The 18102-nt window shown below is 36.0% G+C and overlaps 1 protein-coding gene across 1 annotated transcript; it reads left to right on the forward strand.

Annotated features, from left to right (window-relative positions):
• The first annotated feature begins 13952 nt into the window (after positions 1-13952).
• On the forward strand, positions 13953-17506 carry LOC110641069 (thioredoxin reductase NTRB). Its single transcript, XM_021792664.2, has 2 exons — positions 13953-15114; positions 17173-17506. Exons 1-2 carry the CDS (start codon positions 14073-14075, stop codon positions 17241-17243), a joined length of 1113 nt encoding a protein of 370 aa, XP_021648356.2. The 5' UTR covers positions 13953-14072; the 3' UTR covers positions 17244-17506.
• The last annotated feature ends 596 nt before the right edge of the window (positions 17507-18102 follow it).

Raw genomic sequence — 18102 nt, forward strand, 5'->3', positions numbered from 1 at the left:
AATAGTGCTTACCAGCAGTTCACCTCAAAATTGTGTTCTTGGTCTCCTTGACCTCGTTGCTAATCTCAACCACAGTCCCTACAAGAGAATTATGAGGAGTGGTAATAGACTTTAAATTTTCCACAGTACCTTTTTACATGATAGGCCACTGTTTTAAGCTCTCACATATGTTCTCCAAGTTGCTCAATTAATCCTTTCCTGCAAAAGAAATGGGATTTTGGATGGCCTAAAGCTCTATTGGCTCACCCTCACCCTTGGAAAGCATGGCTACCATAGCTACAAGATATCTCATGTAAGCAAGGGATTTTGTGAGGCCTCAAGCTCTATTGGCTCACCCTCACCCTTAGAAGCTTAGCCATCATAGCTAAAAGATATTTCCTGCAAGTATGGGATTTTGGGTGGCCTCAAGCTCTATTGGCTCACCCTCACCCGATATAGCTAGGCTACAATAGCCAATGATATTCATTTTTCTCATTACTCAAAGAGCGAGGTGGACTGACTCAAGCTCTATTGCCAGCCTCCTCAAAATTGTCATAGGGTCATTACCCTCTCTCCAAAAGATGCAGCTGATGGAGTGTGCAGCATCCCACTTGGGATCATTACCCTTTCTCCAAAAGAAGCAACTAAAGAAGCGTGCAGCACCCCGCATTCTCAACCAATATGTAACTCAGTCACCCTGCCTACTCTTCTCAGAGCGCTTGGCGTGACAATCAATGTGAAGAACTCAGTCACCCTGCCTACTCATTTTTAGAGTGCTTAGCGTGACAATCAACGAAACATTCATTGCCTTTAGTGAAATCACTTCGATCCCTTTTCTCTAGGGTGGTAATACTTGCTCAGTAGATTCCTTCATGCTTTCCACCATTCATGGATCAGTGGTTGCTCTGATACCAACTGTCACGGGTCCAGGTTTTAGCCCTCACTTGGAACCATGCGGTACTTGGCTTGAACTCTTTCACGACAAGTCAGCCAAGAGAATCTGTTCAATATGATGAATATATTAGCATGGCTTGGCAAGCCAATTGGGAAAAATATCACAAGCATCACATTTCAACAAGCATCTCAAGCATAATAAAGAACAAGGCACCAAAATATCAAGAACAGGCTACTTCTTTCATTCATTAGTCATAATCGATACAATTAAGTTGGTTGTCCATACATCACTTGTAGGCAGGGGGGAACCTACAAGGAGTAGTGGGACAACTACTCACCATGCCAGTGGCTAGCTATACCGGTTGCTTCATGGTAGTCAACTAGTCACACCCCCCTAAAGAGCATTAGGAACACAATGAGGTGTGATAGGAAGAGACATGCTTGAGCCATCACACCCCAAAATTACATAAATAGAAAATAATTACAAAATATCCCCTTTAGTCCCTGAAATTTACATATTACTACTTAAACTTTCTAACCCCCTGACACATATGACCTCTTAAAAAGATGAATCTAGTGTGGTAAGTGAGATAGGATGCATCGATGAACTTGGTGACACGAGTGTCAATGAAAGGAGGAAGCTGTGAAGCATAAATTAAATCATTGAAGATGTCATTGTCGATGATAAGATTGATCGAGTCTAAATGGACCAAGGCAAGTGCATCCCGTGCATTGTCCAAACAGAGTAAGGTGAGTGCATCCCCTATTTTGTCCTCCCTCTCACTCACAATGAATTTTTTAAAATTGAAATGTCTGATTTATGAATTTAGATGTGAAAGTTGGAGAAGAAGAAAGGAGGAATAGTGACTGCAAATGTTGGAGCTTGGGTGAGTCAACAATCAGTAATGCCAAGCTTGGGACACCCCTCACCAAATGCTAGAGCTTCAGTTTGAGAATGGGTTTTTTCAGAGTTTGATTGAGGTTTAATTCAAACAAATTTTGAGTATTTTTTTTTATTGAGAATGGGATTTTGCAAAGTTTGAGAATGGTGGAGAGCTTGGAGTCGACACCAAAATGTTAACTGCTCTAAAATTGCGCCTCTCTAATCCCAATTGCACCTCCTACTCCTCTCTCCAATTTGTCTCTCGTCACTACCTCTGCGATCTCTGCCTTCCAATTCGACACCACCCATATGTTCTCTAGCATTATGATTCTACCCCACCACCACCAGAATCAGAATCCTAAATTTCATCACTATACATTGTGTTTGTCAGAATTTCACCTTTTCTTATTTTACGCTTCAACTATCTCAATGGAATTTTACCCAACACCACATCCTCATGCTCAATTTCATTGCTCGTGTGGTATAATTTCTCTTTTTGAGCAAAAAAAAAAAAAGAATTTTTCTACTGCTAAAAGATATTTTGTGGTTAATTTGAGATGAAATTGTGATTGTTTCACCAGACACTCTTATTCTTGTCGCTTCAACCATAAACACTTTCTTAAATTAAGTGGAAATTTTCATTTCATCTCAATCATCTATTTGCATAGACAAGAGATAACTCACAGTTTTAGAAACCTGCGAAGAAGATTGAGTGAGGGAAAAAAAAGTAAGAAAAGAAGACTGGGAGAAAGGGATTCCTAGGGAGAGAAAATGGACAGGGTCATTCTCACATAACTGAAAGCATTTTTATTTTTTTGTTAGTATGTTAATCCACATAGGCATGTACACATCAGAAGTAATTATCGGAGACCGGCTAGAGAGACTTTAAGTTATATTAAATTAAAGGTGGAGGAGTTTTGTGATACAAATTCAAATTGAGGGATTTTAATAAAATAACCCTAAAATTCAAGGACGATAAGTAAAACAAGCTGATGATTTTCTATCACTATAAACAAGAGAATCTTCACCTCCGTTTAAATGTTCTTTACTATCTACAAACTAGTAGCATCACATAAACTCACATTAATAGTTGTTTAAAATGATATGGAAAGATAAAATTTAGGGGTTATGTTTATTGTAAAATTAGAAATTTGTCACGACCCAACCTATGGGCCGGACCGGCACTAGGACCTGGGCCAGCCTAAAGCCCCCGAGGCCCGTAGTAAGCCTAACTGTTCATTTACCCAATGCTGAGGCCCATTTGGGCCCAATTTCAAGAAAACAAACGGACAGAGTCCGGCAATAAAATGGACTTACCAACGGGGAGTTTTTGACTCACCCGACTTGTAAACACAATAAACAATCCATTGGGGAGCTCAGCTCACCCTCCACATACTCATCAACATAATAATAAATGGGAGCTCAGCTCCCTCATCCAATCCATCAAAACAGACTTAAAATATTAAGTTTACAGGTCCAACATGATAATAATATTACAGACCAAATTCAAATAATTACTGCTAACACATGCGGAAATTCTAGGAGTAAATAAAATTACACAAATATCGATAAACAACTCATAAGTATAAAAGCAGTTAACCTGAATAAAATATCCTCCTCGGCTTCAGAAAATTTTTGAACAGGAGTGAGCGTCGACTCAGAGAGTAAAATATCAATTTTAACCATAATCTCTATAACTATCTCAGACTAATGCACTGTAGAGTGAAATGCAACATCAACATCATATTCACATCATAGCATCAAAAAGGTAATTTGGAGCACTCACACACCCTGTAGCATCAATCATAATATATTGGGAGCTGATCCCCTATACAGCTCTCTTAAATCCAACCTGGTGCCAGCGAAGAACTCAAGCCGGACTTTCGCTTAATAAACCAAATTGAGGGTCCCAGCGAAGAACTCAAGCCGTGACTACCCCTCGAAGGAACGGGTCCCAGCGAAGAACTCAAGCCGTGACTACCCCGTCCTATCCATAGTCCACACCACATCACACGCACGCCAACGCACGCACACTGCTCCAAATTACCACAACAACACTCATGGCACTTCAACAGTTATCAATGCAACATAAATCGTGCCTAGAGTTTAACTACATAAATATATGCATATAAGTGATGCATGGGCATGCTTGAACATATAATAATAGTGAAATTACAATTAAAATTAATATTTTACTCACAGACTTGACGACAATCACTGTGGCGGCTGAGCGGAGGAAGAAGGTCATCGCTCACGACAATTATATTACAATTATTTAATACACCGACTCAATACAAACAAAGAAAAGACCAATACGCCCTAAGTCGTGCGAAAATCCGCAGAGTCTCCCTATACCTAGGACCTACCCAACCCGCAAAAGGGCAAAAACGCACTTCTATATTCACAATCCATATATCATCAGTTCAATAATATCTCACAGAGCCTCCTGGTCCCATGATTTGAATCATCCATCACAATACGCAAAATTTCAATTTAGTCCTTATTATTGATCATTTTTGCAAAAACTGCCCAAACAAGCTCTAAAAATTATAAAACTTTGCCCCGCGGTCCTTAGCAATATTACTAAGCTATTGCAAAAAGAATCGTAATTTTCTAAGCTACCACGAATATTTTATGGATTTTTAATTCTATTTAAGCACTAGAAAATTACGAAAAAGCAAGGTTCGGGTTTACCTTTGCCGATTCCGACTTCTGGAACGCGCTCGAGACATCTGACAATGGGGGGCTAGCCAAAACCTCGATCCAATTCGGGGACTTTTCCGGTAACGGGTCTGTCTGGCCCGAAATTTGCAGACCCAGTCAACTGTCGAATTTCCGCGAATCGAGGATACCTACACGAAGCCCATAACACGGGGGTTAGTACATAAATTTTTCAGAATTTTCTAAGCTCATTTAATGGTCGAAAATATACTGCGAAGTTCCGTGGGACCCATCAAAAAACGGTGTCGGAAAAATTCAAAATTTATGTCGTTGCGAAGCTCTCGACGAATGGAGCGTGCTGGTGGCCTCGGTTTCCTCGTGGGATTCACGATTTTCGAGAAATTTAGCCCAAAAGTCGAAATGGGCTAAAATCTTCCCGAGCAAAAAATCGGACAATCCGCTCGATGGGCTAAAAGCTTTCGCCGAGTAGATGATTTTGGACACAAGACCCGATCCAATCGGTGGCCGGATCGGCGATTGGGCGGGAAGCCGAAAACGCGCGAGAGGAAGGAGATCGCGCGTTTTCCAAATTGCTCTGGCACACGACCGGCCGATACCGGGAGTACACGGCGAGGGAGGACGCAGGAGGCGGTCGGGCAGGGGAGGGGAGGAGAGAGAAACGAGAGAGAGAAGAGGGGAGAGCCATCGCGCGCGGGAGAAGAAAAAGGAAGAAGGAAAAGGGCTGGTCCGATTCGACCGGTCCGGTTCGATTCGGCCGGTTCGATTTGAAATACAAAATTTTGAATTTTTACTCTGCCTCGGGACCGAAAACGAGGTCCAAAAATTCCGAAAAAAATTTCATAAAACTCAGAAAAATACGTAGACTCCAAATATATTTTTAGTTTTGCCACGTGGTCTTTAAATTAATTTTTAAAAATCATCAAAGTTTATATTTTCGAAAAATCGAACCCGATTTTTAAAATCCGAAAAATCTCAGAAAAATTCCTAAAATTCAAATAAAATTAAAATACAAAAAATACTCATAAATAATAAAATTTTGGGGTGTTACAAAAATTTAGAGTTTTTATTATTCAATAATTCTATTAATTTTAATATTTTACTTAGATTTTCTTTTGAGAAAATAAAAGATAGTGCTTTCATTAATAAAGATAAAATACAATTTTGAAATATTTAGGAGTTATGTTTATTGTAAAATTAGAAAATTTAGAGTTTTTATTATTCAATAATTCTATTAATTTTAATATTTTATTTAGATTTTCTTTTGAGAAAATAAAAGATAGTGCTTTCATTAATAAAAATAAAATACAATTTTGAAATACTAAATTTCATATTACGATAATTTTGCATTAAAAAATTTATAATAAATTGTCTATATAAAATATAATAGTAATTATCTTAATTTGAATACTTAATCATATTGATAGAGCATTTATTTTATTTATTCGATGAGAAACGCACTCTACTCGATGGTAATCTATTACTATTTGACTTCACGATATTTCTACGAGTACGATGTGAAAATTATCATAATTTAATATCCTCATGACAAGAAAATATATATTTCTGATCTTTGCATTTCTACCTAAATAATAAAGCAAAATACCTAATAGCTCTAAGGTAAAAAATAAAACATAGATTAAAAAAAAGTTCCTTACAATGAAGTAGCAAATCCTTGTAGAGGAGAAATGTCATGACCCGATTTCACGGGCCATATCAGCACTATGACCTGAACCGGTATAAAACCCCAAGGCCCGTAGTAAACATCTCTATTCCCAAACCCATAATCAGGGCTAAAATTAATGCCTAATATGCAAATAAAATAAAATAAAATATTATATTTTTATTTGGGCCAACCCAATCCGATAACCATTAAAAATCAACACTAGGAAAATTCAGCTCAACCTTAATATCCATCATGTACAAACTATTTAATATCATAAAATTTTTTCATTAATTAATAACATAAATACATAACCTAATGTCACAGTGGAGTTCTAATTATTAAACAAATAAATAAGTAAATAAGTAAATAAATAGATACTAGAAACTATTAAACTCAATAGCACAACCTGCGGTGGAAAAACGCAGGTTATACTCGAAAAAAATAAACTCACTTCTCCTGCAACCTGGAAAAAAGATTTAAATAGGAATGAGCATTCGACTCAGAGAGTTTAGATATTAATTATAGATGCAATTTATATAACTATCTAAAATTAGTGTAATTCTACTATGAAATGCACATCCATCACATATAATAAATAATTCACCCAATATTCATACGAGAAGTTAATTTTGAGCTACTTATACACTCAGTTTATCACATCAATATATATATATATATATATATATATATATAAATTAGAGCTGATCTCCTATGCAACTCTCTTAATGTCACACCTTACCCCTCTGTAAGGCATAACATGATCCCGTAGAATACCTAATGAACTACCGAACTTCACCTACCGATAACTCATTAGGTACCCCACCAGGGATTTTAAACAATTTTATTACTTTTGACAAGTGGTGAGCATCTTCTAATAGGTATTTAAAACATATGATTAAAAGTAAATCTAATTAATATTTTTGGTCTATTTTAGTTTTTCGCAAATTTTATAAAAATTTTGACAGAGTTCTGTCTGTATTTTGAGAAACCAGTTCTTCAAATACCTGTAAAAAAAACACTTTTAAAAGTTTTTCTCAACAACCACTTCAATTTCACAGTCAAACTCAATCCATTTCAACAACTCCACAATCATTTCAATCAATTTCTCAAGTTCAAAATTCAATAATCCTCAAAATACTAACAATAAATTTCATTCAAATTAAATAAAATAGTTCCACTCATATTTCATTAGAGACAAAACAATTTATATATATATATCATTACAAAATTTACATCAAAGGAAATTCAAACTAAATTTTTTTTATTACAAACTTCATACAACTTTGTACAAGTTGCTCGAGACCCATTTGCACGTTCATACATTTATATGCAATACATACACGAAAAGAAATATTTACAATTAGGGTATAAATTATACCCGATGACTTTAGGCTGATAGCTCTTCATACCTCAGCAGCTCAGTCTGCTGCTCCTCTAGTCTCTGTATCTGCGACAGCAATAAAAGCTATCGCTGAGTACTAGGACTCAGTGGTGCACAACATACTAAAATAATTTTTATGCAAAACTTAAATCACATTTATTCAAAAAAATTTAACTAAACATGAGCTTTAAACTCAAAACATAAATTATGAGATTTTAATGCAATCCAAGTTTATTTCAAAGTATTAAAACACATTTCATAAAACCCACAGTTAGATCATGCCATTCGAAACAAATAGAATCTCAATAGCCAGAGGCTAAAGAGAAATCACATCACAAGGCTAGCTAGCTCAAATATATGGATATCTATTCACATCCTCTTCTATTGGCACACCTCAACACTTCTCCAGAGAAGGAATCAAAATTCGAAACTAATTACCCCCACTAGTCGTGCTAGTGAGGTGTTCAAATATATGGTCATGACACTGTGGTTTGAAAACTTATCTTAACAATTTGCTAAACATTATCATTTCAATATACATAATAACTTTCAACAATTTAAATCAAAACATCATAAGAATGCCATAATTCAATATTTCACATTATTCAAAACAGTATGCAAAAGATGAATATAAAAAGTATACGTTGTGCACAAACCTCAAGCGAGTCGCCTCTTGGCCTCGACTCGGTTCCTCGGGTTCCTTCCCGGTATTCTTTTCAACTGAAACACAAAATTTTATAATGTTTCAGTACTAGAACTTAACATAAATCCAAAATAAATTTAACCTCATTTTTACCTAGCTCTAACGTGCTAAACTCGACGTTCTTGAAATTTTGCGTTTCGGTTACTATTCACTACACTATTCAAGTCAAATTATTAACTTTCTAAGGCTTAATAGGTATGGGAATTCCAACTTCACCCACATACCACATTTTGGTCACTAAACTTGTTGGTTTTGGTTGTTTACTCAAATCCTAAGTCTTTTAGGCAAATTTGGTAAATTTCAGTTTTGGAGTCCTAAGTTGCACTGTTCCATTGGTCACTTTATTGTTGGAATTTAGCAAAACTTTCTTCATAGAAAATGTTCCCCATTGTCTTAAGTTTATTTTCCTTTTTGAATCACCCCAATTGGAGTTTTGTAGCTCAAGTTATAACCAAAATATAATTACTGTTCACGTGCACTGTTCATGCTGCAATTTTGGTTCTGACAGATTTTTCATCCAACTTCGTTCAATAATTTGATCAAGTTAAGTCCATAATTTGGTCTAATTTCCTTCATACGAAATGTTCTACTATGTCTTAGGTTTCCATCGGTTCAAGATTCACCTAAATCGGAGTTTTCTAGAGAGAGTTATAGCCATTGAAACTTTACTGTTCAAATAGCAATCCTGCAGTTTTGCAGGTTCAGTAACTCAACTTTGCTCAATAATTTGATTAGGTTAATGGCATAATTTGGGTTGGTGTTCTTCATGAAAGTTTTAGATCTATATCTTATCTAATTACTGGTAAAATTTCAGGTCATTTTGACCTTCCTAGCTCGAGTTATGACCAAATGAACAATTACTGTTCATTTGGTCAGTTTGTGCAGTGGTAATTGTTCATTTGGTCAGTTTGTGCAGTGGCAAACTGCTCTTAACCAACTTTGGTCAATTGGTTCACTAGGTTTTGGTCAGTTTTTGGGCATGGTTCCTTAATGAAAATTGTGTCATTTTATGTTTATTTTCATCCCCAATTGGTGGCCTATCAATTGAACTTGTAAAATTTCCGTTTTGGTCCTTCAAAGTTGGCTTGGTCATCTCGCCAAAGAAGATGACCATTTACCCTACGAATTTGACTTCCATTCTAACAATTCCCACACATCTCCTTTGGTCATTATTGACCATTTTTCTCTTCACAATAGGTCAAAGTCATCATTTATGCATTTCTCCAAAATTTGCCTCAAAACCCTAGGCCTCTAAACCCTAATCTCACTACTTAATTACCATTAGCAATTTCAAAGTTCCAATCTATAATCATTCAACTAATTAAGATTTTTAAACTCATTCTAATGCATCAAAACATACAATTTATGTTCCTTCTTCAAGCTGGCCGAAATTCAGCAATGGTCCTTCCCCCATATTTTTATTCCATTTCATTAATTCTAAGCTCATTTCAACCATTACATATGCATTTAAAATGGAAAAATTAACAAGTTAACATACTAACCTCAACTATAATGCTAATTCTTCAATTTCTCTCCTCCTTTCTTCTTTATTTCTTGTTCTTAAGTTGAGATTGCAAGGTCTAGTGAAGTTTTTAGGGGATTTATTAAGGTTGAGTGGAGGAATTAAAGCTTAAATGCAAGCTTTAATGGAGAATTTTCATGGAGATGAGAGGGAAGAAGTGTGGCGGCAACAAAGGGAAAAGAAGAAGTGATTTTTATTTTTATTTTTTCTCTTTTCTTTTCTTTATTTATTTTAGTTATGGAAGACCACAAAAACCAAATTAATTAATTTATTAATTATACCTTTTATGGCATCATGCATGTCATCACCCCTTTTTACTTTTTCATTTTTCTCTTTTTTTTCTATTTTTCTATTAGTTCTTTAATTTAATTCTCGATTCCGAAATTTTTTTTTCTCCGATTTTATTTGACAGTTAGGTCAGGAGTCAGCTCTCGGGGTCAATTGACCAAATTGCCCCTCGTCGGTTCATCCCGGTTTGCAAATAATTCCATATTTCTTCCGGCTCCCTGACCTAATTATTTGACTGGCTTAACAGTTCTTTTTCGTAATTTTCTCTTTTCTACTATGTTCATAAGGGTCCTAAGGATCGCGGCGTCACATTTTACGGTTCGAAATTTGAGTTTAAAATGACTTCGCAGTCGTTCCTGAGGAGGTCACCCATCGCTGTGACTTTCGGCTCGTTTAACTTCTTATATTTTATTTTTCTTGTTTATACTTAACTAAATGGACATTACTAATTATTTGTGTTTATGGCTTCTCTAGTTGTCTTAAGTGTGGTTCTAATCCCCTTAATTGTCCAGACCGACACCGGTCACCAGAACAGTAAAATATACCAGGCTATGTAAATAGGGGTGTTACACTTAATCCAATACCTACCAGCGATGTCAACTCAAGCCAGACTTTCGTTTAATAATTTAAGTGCGAGGGTCAACGAGATCAACTCAAAGCTGTACTCACTCTGACTTATTCATAGATAAAGATCGGGTCCCAGCGAGTCAAGCTCTAGCTGCGACTACCCGTCCTACCCATATCTATATCTACACCATACTCACGCCAATACCACACAGTTTCAAATTATCCTCAAGGCGGCAATCACAAATAAATAATAATAAGTAAATATGCAGCAACTAAAATACCTCTAATATATTAATTATACATGTGCATAAGTAAATATTTATAAAATACATGAGTATATTATATATATAATTAATATTGAAATTATAAAAATAATCAATATCCAACTCACAGACTGGTCGACCCAATTGTAGCTGGTCCGACTGGAAGAAGAAGCAAAGCTAACCGGCATCGAATACATAAATAGACACATTGACCTCTATCAAATTTACTGGCAAAATTAATTAATTAATTTAATCAAAGGAGCAAGAATCATTTTGTAAATTCTTGTCGATATTTTGATAGAGTTTTCTTCTATAACTGGACCTAACCTCCTGCAAAAAAACTTAACAATGGTAACACACAAGGACTCAGGCCTACCACAATAATTATAATGCTCATCCGGGACCTATAAGAATTCTAATTTAGGTCTAATTCTCCACACTCCAGCTCGAGTCTCTAATTCTTCTACAGTCCAAATAATTATTGTTAACGCTTTAAAAATTATAAAAATATTCATGAAGGTCCTCTACATCGTCCTTATATCAATTAAAGTCATTTTACTTAATTTTACTAAGTCAGAAATATTTTACAGAATTTATTAGCTAGCTTAAATAAGGAACAACCTACACAATTTAAGTTAGAGACTACTTTTGTAAATTATGTTACTTGAAATGCATTCAAAACGTCTAAAAATGCTAGAAATGACTATAAACATGACCCTTTTCTGGGACAGCCCGCCGAACACCCAGACCTAGTTAAAAACTCGGTCTTCAGTGTCGATGAGCTATTACTGATTCGATAGCACCTAAACAAAGCCAAAAATTTATTAATAATTATCATATAATTATATTTAATTTACAGGCATAAAAAAAGGTTGAAAATCTCATCAAGCGATATAGACCGTCCAATGATCGCCTCTTTCAAACAGTGTTCGATTGGAGCTGGGCCAGTCCTTTCTCAAATGTTTCACCGCGGTGAGTTTATCGGTGGTATCGGATTGTCGATCCAACGGTCGGATCGTCCTAGATCTGATCGGATAGCTTGAAAAACCATAAAATTATCTCATTCGTAACTTTTTCCTTTGAGCACCATTTGCTGCAAATTTGGTATCAAAAGAAAGCTCTCAGAATAAGCTTTCCAACACCACCAAGAACACCTTGATCCTATGTCGGATGAAGCCAAAATCACACCTGAAAGTTGCTGCCCTTGCATAATCGTTGAAGGAGGAAATTCCTTTATTCGCTCTTCTATTGGCACTACTCCAGCCAGTTGGTGGCTCGTCGGCGTTGTGGGGTGGCAGGGCTCCCCTGTCGACCATTGCTGGTGGTCGGAGTCTCACCAGCAGTTGCAAAAAGTTGGGGGAGAGGGGGGAGAGGAAGAGAGTGATGGGAGGGAGAAAGAGCAAGAAAGAAAAAGGCAGTTGGAAAATTTTTTTTTTTCTATTTCCTGCACACACATACTTTCTAAGGTTCTTACTTATCATTATCACTACTTTTTCATTTCATTCATTTATCTCATATATATATATATATATATATATATATATATATATATATATTAACATACTAATAAATTTAAAAATATCTCAATTAAATTTATTAAAAAAATATATTTTCAATAATAATAATAATATAAATAAAAAATAAAATAATGATGTAACAATAATACACGTAAAAATAATATTCATTTAACAAAAATATCATTGTGAAATATTAATTTAAAACAATTAATAAAATATTAATAAATTATTAGCTTAATAAAAAAAATATTTATTAAAAAAAAATTTGGGTTGTTACCAGAAAATATCAAATTCTTACAAAAGATAAGAAACTAAATCCTTCTAAAAGAGGCGACAAAACTTAAATTTATCAATAAGAATAGGCTGATGATAAATACAGATCTATTTCAAAATAATACATATCTAAAGATTATTGGAAAAAAAAAAAAGGAAAATAAGAGAGTAACCACCAATGAAAATAATCATCGGCCACCCGAAAAAACTCACAAGGGAAAAGAATAAGAGAAGAGAGAGACAACTTAGAGAATGAGACGGCTATGGTTAAGTTTGCAAATAATTAATTTTATTTATGAAATATTTTAATTATTTAGAAATTTTATTGATTTGTAATTCCTAGTTAGAATTTGATTTGTATCTTCCTAATCAAGTTCTAAATACTAAAATTAGTAGATTACTAATATTATACATGATTTAGAGTTTCTATTAATATTAGTTGAGACTTGATAAGATATTTGTTTGAGATGAATATAACTTGAGAATTAGTCCTCTTTTTCCTTGAGAAGTTGTTCGTGGTTTGCCTTTATTCTTTTCTATGCTACATCATTAAGTAAGCTAGAGGCAATGATTTAAAAAAAAACAAAAAGATGTGGAGATAACTTTTCTACAAAGATTAAAAATTTCATTAAGGGAATATGAATAAAAAGTTATTGACGCGAATCTCCACCAAAAGAAGAAAAGCCATATTAGTCAACCACGGACTTCATGAATATGAAATAACTATCTATATTAACTAGCAAAACAGCTAAAAATCAAAGAAAAAAAAGGGTTAAATTAGAAAAAAAAAAAAAAAGAAATCCACTTATAGATACCAGAATTAGGTTTGCATTAGTCCATCAAGAATTTTGTCATTAGAAATGTCGACATCATGTCCTATGAATTGGAAGGGGAACAATAAATAGAACAATATCAAATCTATTTTCTGCCACTTTCTCAAGAAAATGAAGCCCCAAATAGAGTATTAACTAGCTGATACCAAAACCAAAATGTTGTTCAGCATAAATGATTTCCCAATTTAATTAAATTTGATTGTATAACCGATTAATCCGATAAATGCTTAAATATAAAATAGCATTAATATGGCAATTGTAAATTATCTATTTCAATATGTTTGCTATCATACAAATTACTATAACATATATTGCAAATTAAAAGAAAAAAAAAATGAAATTTACGTGTAAAATTGATAGCGAATGAAAGGATCACTTAATTTATGCAATTTGACCAGACGGAAGAACCAAAGCAAGGAACAAAAATTTTGAATTGGCATGGAGAAGTCACAGGTTGGTTAATGGCTACGTTATGCTGCGCTCTTCCTTTCAATGAGTGAAATTATTTCACATTTTTCTCGCGTACGATTTGGAGGGAACCAAACACGTTTTGGCGCCAGAGCGCGTGTGAGTAGAAAAGGAAAAAGAGGCTGAGGATAAAGAGAACGTGAAGCGGGGGGAAATATGAATCGAACCCCTAGCAGCCTTAGAAGTATTCTCAAAAGAGCGCGCAGCTTTATTGGACTCGCCACCACTTCTGTCGCTGCCTCTTCTCTGTCTACTGCCTCCTCCTCCTCTGCTCCTAAGTTAACCACAACCAACGCCATGGAGGATCTCAAGACCCGTCTCTGCATCATCGGCAGCGGCCCTGCCGCTCACACTGCTGCCATCTACGCTGCCCGTGCCGAGCTCAAGCCCATTCTTTTTGAGGGTTGGATGGCCAACGACATCGCTCCTGGTGGCCAGCTTACTACCACCTCCGAGGTTGAGAACTTCCCCGGTTTCCCTGAGGGGATTCAGGGCGGCGAGCTTATGGACCGATGCCGCGCCCAATCCATTCGCTTCGGTACCCAGATCTTCACCGAAACCGTTAACAAGGTCGATTTCTCCTCCAATCCCTTCAAGGTGTTCACCGATTCCAAGGCCGTCCTCGCTGATTCTGTCATCGTCGCCACCGGCGCCATTGCCAAGCGCCTTAACTTCCCTGGTTCGGACACCTTCTGGAATCGAGGCATCTCGGCCTGTGCGGTATGCGATGGGGCCGCCCCAATTTTCAGGGACAAGCCTCTGGCCGTGATTGGCGGAGGGGATTCGGCCATGGAAGAAGCCAACTTTCTCACCAAGTATGGATCCAAAGTCTATATAATTCACAGGAGGGATGCCTTTAGAGCTTCGAAGATTATGCAGAATAGGGCCTTGAGCAATCCTAAGATCGAGGTCATTTGGAATTCGATGGTGGTGGAGGCTAACGGAGAACGCCTGTTGGGTGGGCTGCAGGTGAAGAACGTCGCGACTGGACAAGTATCTGATTTGAAGGTGTCTGGATTGTTCTTTGCCATTGGGCATGAGCCTGCTACCAAGTTCTTGGATGGGCAGCTACAACTCGACTCCGATGGTTACGTTATGACCAAACCAGGCACCACCCAGACCAGTGTACGTGGTGTTTTTGCCGCTGGAGATGTCCAGGACAAGAAGTACAGGCAGGCTGTTACTGCTGCCGGCACTGGTTTGTCTCTCTTCTTCTCTCACTTGTGCCCTTTTCATCTTAAATTTCATTAACTATTTGCTCTTCGACTCTAGACTTGAATGGTTTCAGTATAGCTTCAAGCCTTCAAATGTCAGCCATAAACATAATACTATATTAGTAACTCACCTCATCCTGAATTCTTGGCAGCTGGACGAATGCATTATTTTAATATTGTTATATGGTTAATGGTGTTAGCTTGATCCTTCTTGATTCTCTTTTTATGATTAGGTAAATAAATTAAAAGGAAATCTGTCATTTGATCCTACTGGTGTTATTTTTCAATTAAAAATACTCCTTTTTCGTGTGATATACTCAAATGTGCAATATAGGATCAATTACTTTTCTTTTTCATTGTGATTTTTGTTAGATTTTGGATTTTATGTTTTATTACCCTTGTTACTCATTAGATTTTGGAGCAAAATAAAAGGGCTTTGATGGGATTACGACTTCCTTCTTAAAATTGTGTGGAGATATTGTTGGATCACTTATTCTTTAAGTGGCTTATCTGATTAAACCATTTCTTTCTTCTGTATTTAGAGTTATTTTCTGGCTTTTGCATTTTTGTGCAGTTTATGCTCTGCCCATAAATATAAATAAACACAATTTTCCTATAAACTGTGGTTCCATAATTTTTTAGTCAAACATCAGAGGAGGTGAATTTTAGATGTCTACTGAATGCTTTCCCTGTTTGCTGTTTATCTGGTAGCTTGACCAAAAATGTTTGCCTTTTCTTTGGATTAATCTGTATCTTCTCTTTTTCTCTCTCTGTCTCATATTAGATTCTATTGCAACACTCTTTATGTACAGTAGGTCAAGATCCTGCTCGGTTTGTTGAGCTCTGATTTGACGACTATGCTCCTAAAGGGCTGTGCCCTAACTTGAATAGGCCCTTGTGTGAATATACCCAGTTATTTGACCATATCAGTATTTATAAACTTGAGAAGAGTAACTTCATTTTGCCATATTCTTTGGGACCCCTTTAGACCATGATTATTCTTGCTTGTTTGATGAAGCTTGGTGAATCAGTCCAAGATTGAGTTTGTTTGGTATTTGGTTTATGCAGCTTGGATGTCTGATTATGATCAGGTTTTGAAAATGCTTTAAACCAATCTTAACAAGTATCCTGATATCTCAGAACGTTAGATACATGATTAGCCTGTTTGTTTGAGCTTATTGTCTTTTTGGTACTGGTTTGTGGGCATGAATGTTTGATATCTGCTTGAGCTATAGAAGCTTAAACACATTCTTAACGTAACAGGCTAAGATCAAAATGTGGATACATAATTAGGCCTGGCTCATTTACACTGTCATTCTGTTTAGATGCAACTCTTACCGGTCTGACATTTCCCAAGTGGCAAAAACTTTGTAATATCCTTTGCTATCGGCCACATTTGGCACTCAAAAAACTGTTGTGTTTTAAGCGTGAACCCAATTTACATGACGTCCATGTACATCATTTGGGGCCATTTGCAAAATTTTAGAAGGTATTGACATCATATGAAAAAATCGCAGTAGTATGCTGAGTACAAGCAGGCTAAAAAGTGCACAATTACTAAAAGCTTTACCCATTTTAACTTTCCTTTGTTGATTATTCTGCCATCTGAATACATATCCCAACCCTCACTGTTAGAAAAAGATGCCAAATGTTTGTTGTTCTCTGCATTGATGGTGTATTCAGACATCTACACTTCATAGAACTGGCAATCCTTTTTTTCTTTTTGCCTTTCTCTGTTGATTACATTGAAAGCATTCTTCAATTTTGTATGATCAATTGTATCTTTTAAATCAATAACTTGTATCTTGTTTAGCCTTCCATGGTTTCACAACCATCTCAGTTTGATTCTTATTCTGATTAATTTGAAGTCTTCTGCTTCAGCATTGATTTAAAAGATACTATTGATTATACAAAATTGAAGAATGCTTTCAATGTCGTCAATAGACAGAAAAAAAAGGGTTGTATTTTGTTTAGCTTACCATGGTTTCACAACCATCTTAGGTTCTGATTAAATTGAAGTGTTTTGCTTCCTGATGTTGCAGGTTGCATGGCTGCCTTGGAAGCAGAACATTACTTGCAAGAGATTGGTTCCCAGGAAGGTAAGAGTGATTGACTATCTAAGATATAAGAGGTACATGGGAGCTACCCAGTGATATGTAATTTTTAAACAACAAAGGGACAAAGTACCTCACTGGACACATTGCAGTCATTTAGTCGGACAATATTCAACGTTTCGTTACAAAATGAACTTGATTGAATTTATGTTCGCTCATTTTACCAATTCAATTTGAAATGGAATTCGTGGGATGTAATTTTGTGTACGCCTTTCCTTTCATCTGATTTCGTATTTAATTAATGAATGGTGGAAATTTTAAATTGTTGGTGCTGACTTATATCCAACAGTACTGGATCCAAGCGCACAGTGCATTGGCCGTTGATTGATTTATAAATGTTTTGAATATCGTAGAAATCAGTTGGCTACAGTATGGTGAATGAATCGCGAGTTTTTCTTTATATATATATAAGTTGGAGTTGTGCTGCTGAATTGCACCTTGTTGATGAGTCTGTTTTTGGGCATGCTGGTGGTACATTTTACAACGATAGTCCAATTGAGCCAAGGGTGATCCTATTTGTGCTTCGACCTGCTGGTGTAATTTGCAAACGGTGGAGTTTGGAACCATGAACCAATGAGAAGGAGCCAGAAGGGAATTAGGAATGATTTTTCATCTACCAAGAATTGGCATCAACTTTTGAGAATGTCGAGATAGAGCAAGAACCAGAAGAAACAGTGCATTATCATTTATCATCTTTTACAACTTACAGACTAAATCAACTCAACTCATTCGTAGTAACCAGTCGCATTAGGGATACATTGAAGAACAATTGGACGTGATTAATAACCAAATAATGAAATCAAGTTGGAAACCTGAAAAGTCCAAATTAAAAAATTAAAAATAAATCGAATTCAGAAA

The sequence above is a fragment of the Hevea brasiliensis genome, chromosome 9 (assembly GCF_030052815.1).
Source record: "Hevea brasiliensis isolate MT/VB/25A 57/8 chromosome 9, ASM3005281v1, whole genome shotgun sequence".
In the NCBI taxonomy this organism is placed as follows: Eukaryota; Viridiplantae; Streptophyta; class Magnoliopsida; order Malpighiales; family Euphorbiaceae; genus Hevea; species Hevea brasiliensis.

What these genes read in the sequence shown, in the direction of transcription:
- LOC110641069 (XM_021792664.2), top strand. Translation starts at nt 14,073, where the DNA reads ATGAATCGAACCCCTAGCAGCCTTAGAAGTATTCTCAAAAGAGCGCGC. An exon ending in TGTTACTGCTGCCGGCACTG is followed by an intron (nt 15,115 to 17,172) that starts GTTTGTCTCTCT and finishes CTGATGTTGCAG; the next exon opens with GTTGCATGGCTGCCTTGGAA.